Raw genomic sequence first — 10,845 nt, 5'->3', positions numbered from 1 at the left:
AAAAGGCTCAAAATGTTGTTCTGGGTCTTTGCTAAAAGGCTGGCAACATTACACGTCTCACTTTCCCTGGGTTTGATGGCTGTCCTTACTTGATTGACTATATGCACAAATAGCTCCTACAAATTGAAGAGTTGATGAAGAGAGAGAGAGAGCGAGAGGCAGCAAACAGAGGAGGGACAACTGCAAGGTTGAGGGTGAGACTTCTCTTTAAGCGAGAAATGTATAATGTTGTCAGGGCAAAAATGAAGAATAACATTTTGAGCACTTTATTAGTAAGAATAACGCATTTTAAGTGGACATCTGATGAACTGTCACAGTTGCCCCATATGGTTACACTGTAGCCACTGCTGCTGTGTCACAGTGCTGGTGGACGGAATCTACAGCACCGATTCCAAAGGTTTTTACAATTACCACTTATTTACACACCCACATTTGTAAACACAGCGCCCAGGTTGAAAAATACCAGAATTTCCCATTTAACTTACTCTCACTTTCAATGAGATTTGAATATACATGCAAATCAGTCCGGTTTCTATTTAAACAACCTTGTCTAATATTAGTTCTTGATTGTACTAATGAGGCTTCATAATCACATATTGTCACTTCATGGAAAAACCATGTGGACTTATCCAGGTTGTTTTCTAAATTAATAGAAACCTGAGCAAAACTTAAATTGAACCTTAACCGGTACAATTAGATGTTGTATATAAACACAGTGAAACAGGATCCCTCTACAAACAGACTCTTTTTTAACTTGAGCTCGAGTGGTGTGCTGAGGAAGGCTCTCCTCTTTGTTTTACATAAAACGTTCAAAATGAAACGGATCAAATCTCAATAAAATTGGCTTTAAATCACACATATTTAAAAATAGAGTGTAAGGGAGCCAGAGCTCAATAGAGGAACATGTAGAAAATTAAAGGATTTAGGTCGTCATGCTAGAAGAAAACGCTTCCTGAAATATTTCAACAGGGTCGGAAAGGTATATTATTTAAAAATGCCACTAAGGGTGCTTATTGTTTAAAATTCTAAAAACATCAAATAGAATCAATCGATAAGCAGTAGATCAAAACAATTTAAGGAATGACATATCATGTCATAAAAGTCAATTGTGATAGATGCATGTCCTACTAAGAGTTCCAAGTAAAATAATTCAATCAGGCTTGTTGACAGATGTGTATAACAGCGGTCCAGGAAAAACATTACAAACCAACCGCACACGCATTGCAAATAGTGTACTAACTTGTCTTCCTGTTTGATGACTTAATAAACTGCAATTAAACCAGAGTGACATTACTGTCACAGGTACTGAATAGCAGGAGGTAACCAAGTAATGAAACGCTGCCAAAGTCAACAACCACAGAACATCACATCTCAAGAAAGAGATCATAAAAGAACATATTCACCTACATGTGTTCACCACATGATCAAATTATTTCAGAACGTGCGCATGTAGAAGTGTCCGGTGAGCTGTAATGGTGGTCTGAACGACAGCAGAGCGAAGAGGGCGAGAGGTCATCCAGTGGTCATGGCGTGCCGAGATCTTTGTTTGGGTGGGTCATTGTCTGATGTGCTTTTGTTATCGGCACTTGAATGTGTAGTGACAGAGAGACAGTGACACAACAAAAAAAAGGACAAAAGAGGAAGGAACAACAAGTCCCATGGGTCACTTTCCCAAAAAGTGACACATCTTTGTTGTCATAGAAACTCGCAGGAATCAGACCTCAGAGAGGATATGCACAACATGCTGCTGAACCAGATAGGAACAGATATAGAGACTATCAATCACATTAAATTTACTATTATCCATTCAATCAACAAAAACCCATCTCAAAGGCTTGATGAAGATTATTAGAGCGATGGAAGAAATAATTCTCTCACTGATTTAGTACAACCAGGTATGTGATGTTTATATAACTACACAGGATTAGAAATGTCTGATTGAAAAGAACACAGGATGGTTATGGCTGTTCCTATAGCTCGCACTGGTGGTAAAAAGCTACACCACACCTCCTTCCACTCACAGAGTGAATTAACATAAGGGCCTCAGCACACGCTGTGACCACCCACCCACCCACACACACACACACACACACACACACACACACCCACCCACCCACCCACCCCACCCCACCCACACACACACACACAGAGAGAGAATTAAAAGTCCAAATGAATGAGCTGCTGAGTCATCACACTCCGAGCGCTGGGCAGAGAAACTCCAGATCCTTTTGTGCGTCTTCATCCTGAGGGGAAAAAAACATGATTTAAAATATAATGAAACATAATTGTGACTGATTAGGCAGCCACCCAAACAACTAGTACATTTCTATTAAGAAAAACCGATGAGCCGATTTTCTTGAAATGTTTGGGAAACCATTACAGTTTGGCATGGATCCGGACAAAGGAATGTTTTTTCACTTCCACATTGCAAGATAGGGCGTTTTGTGATATTTTCACTGATTTCCGAAGGAATAATTCACAAATCTTGAATAGAAAATCAGACACATTTATGGAACTGATATCTATGAATGTGTGAAATTTTGTACAACTTGATTAGGGGGACTGTTAGGCATTTGCGGAGGTATGCGCTCTACTGAGTTACATTCTAGTTCCTAGTCTCTAATGCATTCTTAGAAGACAGATGAGAAAAGGCATGAGGAAAACTCCCTGTGAGACATAAATACAACCTTGCAACACAACAGTGATGGAGTCTCACCTCTTTGGAGACAGAATTCATTGAACAAGCCGTTTCACACATCGTCTTGGCTTTTTCTCGCTGCCCCAGGTCTCTGTAACACTGTCAAAGAAAAGACAAAGAAACTGTCAACATGTTGAGTCCCAGCAGGATCCTATAGAACCTTGTGACAAAGTTCCAGGTACTGACCTTGGCTAGATATACATAGTTGACTTTCGAATACCCTGGATGGATCTCCTCAACCTGAATACAAACACAGACAAAAAATGGTTTTGATTCATTATTAAAATATTTTAGCTCTATATGAATAATGTGTTAAAGGTAATTCACAAGTAAAAAGCTGGTGGTACATTGAGGCTGGGTTAACTGTTTGTTTGTATATCTGTATCTTCTCTATTTAAATAAAGATAGTGATCTAATGGCTAGAACTAGCATCTGTATCATCAAAAAACCAGAGACATTTTCCCTGACTCATCCTGATGTTCCAACACAACAGTTAGTCAAGTAAAGATAACCACAGGTTAGGAGCCAGGGATCTCCTGCTGTAACCCTGCAGGATGTGTCTGTTAAAAACTCTCCTCCAGTGTCACGAGCAACATGTCATAACAGGACCACTTAAATCAAAACGATGAGTGAGACACACAAGATGTGAGGAGGAGAGAACAGGTATATTGGCCACAGGCAAAAACTTAATTTCTCTGCTATATAAACATTGAAAATGTGGGAACACAGATTAAGTCTTTGTAAACAAGGGTTTGGTGTTTGGACTCTGGGCACAGGAGCAGCCTGGAGGCAAGTCGCAGAAGTATGCTGGACAAACAGGACACTGTGTGTTTTTTAGCTACATCAGTTTTTACAGTTTTGGTTCAGTACTTACTTTTACAGTTAAAACAGTTATTAAAAAAGATGATTTATGTCTTAGTTACATATGTTTCTGTTTAATTATGCTCATTGATATCAATGGAATTTACATGATTACTGCTTGACACACATTGGATTGCTTTAAGTCAATGTACTTATATGTGTAATTGACATCTTGCTGAATTATCTAACAGTGAGTTTGGATGATTATTATACTGTATGAAAATGCTCTGTATTTAGTAGTCTCAGATTTTTTTCTTTTTTCTTTTCTTTAGTTCTGATGGCATTTTGATGGAAATAAATGCCCGTAACCAAAAGAACGCCTTGTGTTTGTGTTTTAGCTGCAGGATCTCCATGTCACTTCTATCAGTTAAGTTCAGAGGACAACATGAAATTAATAGAACTGTGTGAAAATAAAAACAATCACATCTATGTCAGTCCCAATCCGAGTGCAGGTATTTACACACATTTCACGACTGGGCAAGTAAAGTCAATCATTTTTGCAGCTCTCTAAAATCCAAAGGCTTTGCCACTTCATGCAGTGTTTGTGCAGGTGTGCAGAGGTGAGAAAATAAACAGGTCTCCCAACACTTACACGATTTATTCCAATTCGTACAATTTGTGCAAATTTGATGTTTGGTGTGATGGTTGTAAACAAGTTTTCATTCCGATGTCAACACGCTGTGACTTGTTTGTTTTGAGAATAGTCCTGCGGTCGAAAACCCTGCAGACTGACATGTAAAGGGGTAAATTAAGAAACGGTACCTTAAGGAAATTATTTAGGGCATCTTCAATTGTGGCACTTGGAGGTTCTCCGAATAACGTGGCCGCCACTTTCCTTTCAATCCACGACAACTGAGCGACCTGCAAAACAAGCAAACACCTGACAATGACGGACAACTCTGCTAATTAGTCTGACAGTGAATTTACACCAGGATAGAGAAAACAAAAAAAAATGTATTAACTGGCTCCTTCACATGCTGGCAGCAACAAAAGCACATTTCTGACCACACCCAGCAGTGATGTCACAGTTGACCCATGAGGAGACCTGCACGTTGCTGCACTAGGGTGACATGTTGAATCACAGGAGGTCAGAAAAACAAGATTTCAGGTGTTGTCGAGATTCTCTTTAAGACTTTAAAGAGCAGTTGTGAATAACAGTGGTCATTAACTTCAAACAACTCATCACACCTCATCCGATTTCTAAAATAAAAGTTGGATTTTACTGCTGCTTCTCCTGAGATATGATGCAATGTGGAGGTTTATTTTCTATCGCATTATGTAGTTTTGGGTTTTAATGTCTTTAAGAAACCACCTGTAGAATAAGAGCTTGAGCAGTTGAAAGAACCAAAGTAACTGAGTTTCCTGCCACGACAGATTTTGACACATCATTTTTCTTCTTCGGTATTTCCATGACCACATGTTATGGGAGTTTCTTTCCTATCTTTATTTAAGAGCGTGGTCTTTCGGTTTGAGAGCAGGACTTAGGGCGTTCAGATTTTGCAATGGTCTCGCTCACACTCAGGTATACCCTGCTTGTGCTTAGATTTCCTGCACTCCGGCTTCAGCTCCTCGTGTTCATGCTGCTTCTATGCACGTGTGACACATCTGCTCTTTGAGTCTTTTTTCTGTGTTTGGACTTTTTGTGCAACAAGTCTGTAAAAAAACAAAAAAACAATAGAATTCCAGGTGTAGTGATGATAAATGAAACTGTCCAACCTTCGTTTTGGTTACTTTTGCTGAAGCTGGAGCACAGGAAATCTAAGGACAAGCAGGTTATATTTGAGTGAGAGCACTGCAGAATCTGAAAGTCCTGCTTAAAAACTGAAAGACCATACTCTTGAATAAAGATAGGAAAAAAGACCATACACGCTCCCTGTGCATTGACACTTTTCTACTGACACCTTAGAGTTGATAATAACCAGGAGAAGTCTGGGTCAAACATGTAATGTTCCTGCCTCACACCATTCATCAGAGCGATGTCTAATTGTAGGTGTAGCGTTGCTTTGGCGTCATCGCAGGACCTTTCAAATAGAACCTCTGGCTGAATGCAAACACTAAATCATTGTTGAACATGGGAGCAACACAGAACACATAAAACTCAAAGCTGGAAAATATCAGGTGTTACAGCTCCACTTACTTTACACAGTAGCTCACACCTTCTCTGGTACTAACAGTATAGGTGAGAGTTATATCATTTTATCAGGTCAATCTCCATAATAGCCTCCTTCCTTTCTGGAACTTAGTTTGACAACTGGCACCACATTCAGTAATAAATTACTCATTAAATAACAGCAGAACATCTGTAAACCTTTACCTCTAAATGAAAATAATTCATCATCATCACTCACTGTTTTTAAATAACAGCAAAGATTAAATAACTGACAGACAAAGAAACAATCATGAGCTACTTCAAAAACAAACAGCTGCACTGAAAGAACATGAAGTGAATAGAAACAGGATGGAAGTATGTCCATGGCACAATATTATATTAAAATAAACCAGATGGAAACCTAAACAGTTGGTTTAGGTTTAGAATGGGGGTAAATTGTGGGTGGGTTAGCAAAGGGAGGCAGGAGGCCAGGCAGACATGTCTATAAATCCCCTAATTGTGGATGTGAGGAGAGATGGGACAGACGTGTGCTGCGTGTCGGGACGGTCACATACGGAGTAGCACCAGCGGCCCAGCAGGTAGTAGGACAATGGGTCTTGCGGGTTCAGCTCAATGGCTTTATCCAGATGATCCTGGGAGGGGAGGCAGACAGACAGGGAGAAGATTTTCACTGTTGATTCATGACACGGCTGCTGTTTCCACTGCCTTCTGTTCTGACCTGATCTGTCCTGCTTCACCAACCCACAAGTATTTCACAAACACCTCACACACACGCGATCTAGCCGTGCAAGCACACACTCCTGCTGTCACGCAGTCTCCCTCCCTCCCTCATTCTTTTCCCTTCTTCCTCTGTCTGACTCAAGTTTTTTTAATGTATATATATACACATATACAACATATGTACATATATTCCTCTCCCGCCTCTATCTCCTTCTCTTTCACCTTTCAAGAGTTTGCAGGTACACAGTGTTCGGGGGAAGCTGCTGACAGAAGATAAAATGCTACGTGCTGTTGTTCCACACACGTCTTATGCAACTAGATGGCTAAAGGAGTGGCTAAGTGACATGAGCAGCTATTCCCCTCTACTCTTAGTACATGGGAGGAGCAATGTCCAGTATATATACACACAGTATGAAGATGCATTTCAGTCACAACAGTCACACCAAGTTACAGAATGAGAAGTCCAGGACACAACATACGACTAGAAAACTGTCTGTGTCCGACAACAACGTACCTTGAAGATGTATCCATTCTTTATCTTGTTCTGCACAGTGTCGTATTCCGTCATAATTCCACACATGATGGCATACCTGCGCAGAGAGCACATTATTGTTGATAAGGTGTCTGTAGGTTTTAGAGTTGGGCCCATCATTTGTAGTTTCTACATACTCTATTTATTGCCCCACAAAAAAATAAATAAACAGCACTTGAATTAAAGAAAGAAGAGAAAACAACCGAAAGAAAGTGAAAAAAAGTAAAACAAGTTAACAGAAAAATAGAGGAAAAACAGTTTGTAAGTTCTTTTATTCTTTTAGTCAAGTTCTTTTATATTCAAAATAAACACAGACAAACTTTAGGTAGCAACTATCAACAGAAACTCAGAGTGAGTTATTTATCAGTCAGAGGAGTAGCTTGCTTTTATTTATTCTGGCAGGGAGCATGGCTGTTATATTCCACTGGTGGACTCCTTCACATTCACACAGATGAAAACATTCAGAAATGTTATTAGAGACATCAGTGTGCTCTGGTCGTAGTGCTTTGTTGGATGGTTGAATTGTGTCTTGAATCCCCTCTGCCCAAAATTTTCCGTATAAGAATTGGTTGGGTTTTGTTTTGAAACCATAAAAACAGTTGGGAATCTGACATCCACTTTGTCTTCATGTATTCTTCGCACATCACTAATGTTACTTTATTAGTCCCTTTTCCTTTGATGGGTCGGAGCCAGAGCCTAATCTTGAACTTGTTGTTTGTACTTCGACAGCCGAAGTATTGGCTCTTGGCCAGAAAAACTTGTTGGTCTTTGGCACCAACCCTTCTCTGGTCTCGAAGGAAGAACCGCTTAAATCAGGGGCTGGAGGCTGTATTATCGCGACAAACAAGACCAAAAAGACCGAAACGAGCAACCAAAATATTGTAACCAATAGTCATGTTTAGTCTGCAAAAAAGAATTAAACTTTAAAACATTTTTTTACGATGGATGCCAAAGCACAGAAGCAGTAGTCCATGGAAGAGACAAACTTTCTGCTTCTCTTTACTGTAGTCCACCATTGTTGACAATGTTGCTTCAGAGACATTAGATGTGTCTCAATTCAGGGGCCGCATCCTTCAGAGGACGCAGTCTATGCAGCAAAAACCAGCTGCATCCTTCATCACCTGTTTAGACCGTGTCCTCCAAACGGAAAGAGACGGTGTGGTCTTCTTATTGCATCACCAGCTGGTTCCACCCTTACAGCAGTTTCTGAGCAACAGAGCTACAGACACTTATTTTTTTCAACATGTGTACCATTAGCTGTTCGTTTGAGTTGAAGCAGATACTTAAATTTAAAAATGAATTCTTCCTGACATTCGAAAAACAGTCAATGATGGGCAATAAAACTTGGGATATGTTGGGCCGGGAAGGATCCACCCTGTTGCTCGGGAGTGGAAGGACACATCTAATCTGTCTTCAAATGCAGCCTCTGAAGAATGTGGCCCCGTGATGTAATGACTTGGCTCCATGGTGGCTAGAGCCCACGGAAAAGCAGACTGGTTCTAAAAAGATTCGGAAGTGGAACCAACTCCAAACCCGGCCTAGCACCATCATAGCTGTAGCACCAGGTTCACCTTTATCAAAAAGGGGTATGCGTGTTTAAATGAATAAAGCACAATACATGGCCCTGAGGAATGACCGTGTGTGCTGTTGTCGTTACATCTGTCTCATCCCTTTCTATAAGAGCTGCTTTTTTCCTGTTTCCAACTATGTCTGTTTGGAACAGCTGTAAAAGCTTTTTAGGACATGGACCACCATGTGTTTGGGATTGAATGTCTTGTACAAAGGCACCGCTGCCCAGCTGGTTCACCAACTTGAATCTTTGACCTTGCTTGACAAGATCACGTCCGTCCTCATTGTGCAACATCTTTATAATGCCGACAAACTGTCACCTCAGCAAGGGTATGTTTTCATTGCTATTTGTTTGTCTTTTTGCGGAACTATGCAAAATTTACTGAACCGATTTTATTAAAACTTCCATTTTCTTCAACATTGTGAGATAGGGCATTTCTCAAGGAATAATTCATAGATCTCATAAATAAAACGCTGATATAGTGAATTTAAATGCAGTTGTTGGACCTTGGGGACTGTTGGCCTTGGCTAGTCTCTTATTATTCTAAGCTGATAATGCGTCCATACGTTATTGAAAACATTGGATCAAACTGGAAGAATTTAAATATTTTGAGCTTTTCTGACAAATTGGCATTAATATAAAACCTAGGATTTTCAATGCTGGTAGTCTGGTAGTCAGGTAGTGAAGTTTTGTGTTAGTGGGATTGGAGAGAAAGTTGGCACCACCTTTTAGTCACACCGTCTATTCTCTGGTTCAATAACAATGAGTCAACCTAAGGGGCACTGACAAAAAAATAACAACATTAAACGTTACTTAGGGAGACTCCTCATTAGACATCATCAGCAGAGATAAGCTGCTTCACCTTCTTCTCTCACTCCCTAATTAATACACCGACTTGGACCAATGGGCAGGTGGAGGGGGAAACAAGGAGTGATTTCAGCTTTGGAATCTGTAAGTCAGCATGACGCTGAGGGTTTGGAGAGGAGAGAGTTGATCAAAGTCTTTTCACCGCAAGGCTACTTTAATCCTGCTGGTACTTTGTCAAACACCACGGAGCGACATAAACACCCTTTTATTTGAAGGATCAGCCTCTACAAAGGTCATCTGACATGGTGGTGCTGATGGTAGATGGAATCTGCAACTGTGCGTGTGTGTGAGGTGTCTGGTATGTGTGAATGGATTATTTTTTAACAGGGCATGATTTGGAGGTAGGTTACTGTAGTGACTCACTTTTTTTAACTTCTAGTGCAGTTCCTGTTCTAAACCTGCCTGTTTGTGCTGTTTTCTTGGCTTGTGGTAATTCTCCGGAGCTACTTATGAATTATTTCTTCAATCTTTAGACCCAAGTTGTCTTGAACATGTCACATGTCCAGATCGCACCAAATTCAACACTGTAATTCATTCAGCCCTTAACAGTAGAAATGCAAAATGTGAAGCCGATAAGATGAACAGCTCTCGAGATATGTGTTCCCCATACAGACAGAGATTTCTGGAATTAGAAAAAAGATTGATTTGTAGATGGCTGGATAGTGATCAAGCACAGCCTTCTCACACAAATTACAACATGAAGACAAAAAGAAGGAATGGTGAGATATCAAACTATAGTATATTTAGCAGGTGAAGATAATGTTAGACAGTTTTGTCTTTCATTCTGTCAAGTAAGAAATCGTGATTGGACTACAGTTGACAATGCTCCATCTGGTAGGTAAACAAATCTACACAAGAAAGTAAAGAAAACCACACAGATGATTGAGGGGGCTGTAATTGGATGATACAGCATACAACTATCTTTGTGCAAACCCTCATTCATGTGGGTGGTGTGGACAATGAACAGTGATAAGACAAGTACCAGCCACTTTTAAGTGCCCCAAATATTCTCTGCAAAGCAAACAAAGGCAGATGAATTGTAAGGAACTGTAACTAAAAAGATCCATGTTTATTTTCTTAAGGTAGTGTAGGGTGCAACCACTCTGCCGCTGGTAGGCGCTCGATGAGTGCAGAGCTCAACAACATCACAGGAGCAGAGATGCTATCTGCCTGCAGTTGTGCTGCCTGGCTTCCAATCAAAACAGACTGTTGGATGTAAAGGCGTTGAGTAAATCCATCACCGGTGACTAAATATCTGCTGAGAGGAAATAGAGCCAGGACACTTGGCCACTGCATTTCAATCCAATTTGAGCTGCCCTCATACAAAGGGTGAGAGTTGCTCAGAGTATCCAGTTGTTCCTTAATCCAGGCAGCTACATGATACAATTCAAGTAATTTTAAGTGGATCAAGTAATTTCATTATCAATAAGAGTGAAACTATAGTTTGAAATTGGTGCATGGGAATACACACTAACAGCTAGGGAACA

General features: G+C 40.3%; 1 protein-coding gene across 4 annotated transcripts in view; it reads right to left on the bottom strand.

Annotated features, from left to right (window-relative positions):
• Positions 1–2,118: 2,118 nt before the first annotated feature.
• Positions 2,119–10,845, bottom strand: part of LOC118119408 (regulator of microtubule dynamics protein 2) — a 30,672-nt gene continuing 21,945 nt past the window's right edge. For all 4 annotated transcript variants that reach the window (XM_035173370.2, XM_035173368.2, XM_035173366.2 and 1 more), the window contains exons 6-11: positions 6,904–6,979; positions 6,224–6,301; positions 4,322–4,420; positions 2,885–2,938; positions 2,717–2,797; positions 2,119–2,243 (exon numbers count right to left, since the gene is read on the bottom strand). In XM_035173370.2, the coding sequence (XP_035029261.1) occupies positions 2,190–2,243; positions 2,717–2,797; positions 2,885–2,938; positions 4,322–4,420; positions 6,224–6,301; positions 6,904–6,979 (442 nt within the window). In that variant the 3' untranslated portion in view covers positions 2,119–2,189. The remainder of the gene's footprint in view (positions 2,244–2,716; positions 2,798–2,884; positions 2,939–4,321; positions 4,421–6,223; positions 6,302–6,903; positions 6,980–10,845) is intronic.

Source organism: Hippoglossus stenolepis, chromosome 12 (genome assembly GCF_022539355.2).
Source record: "Hippoglossus stenolepis isolate QCI-W04-F060 chromosome 12, HSTE1.2, whole genome shotgun sequence".
Lineage (NCBI taxonomy): Eukaryota > Metazoa > Chordata > Actinopteri > Pleuronectiformes > Pleuronectidae > Hippoglossus > Hippoglossus stenolepis.
Note: the sequence above shows the minus strand (reverse complement) of the source record. Positions and strands in the feature narration are given on the sequence as shown.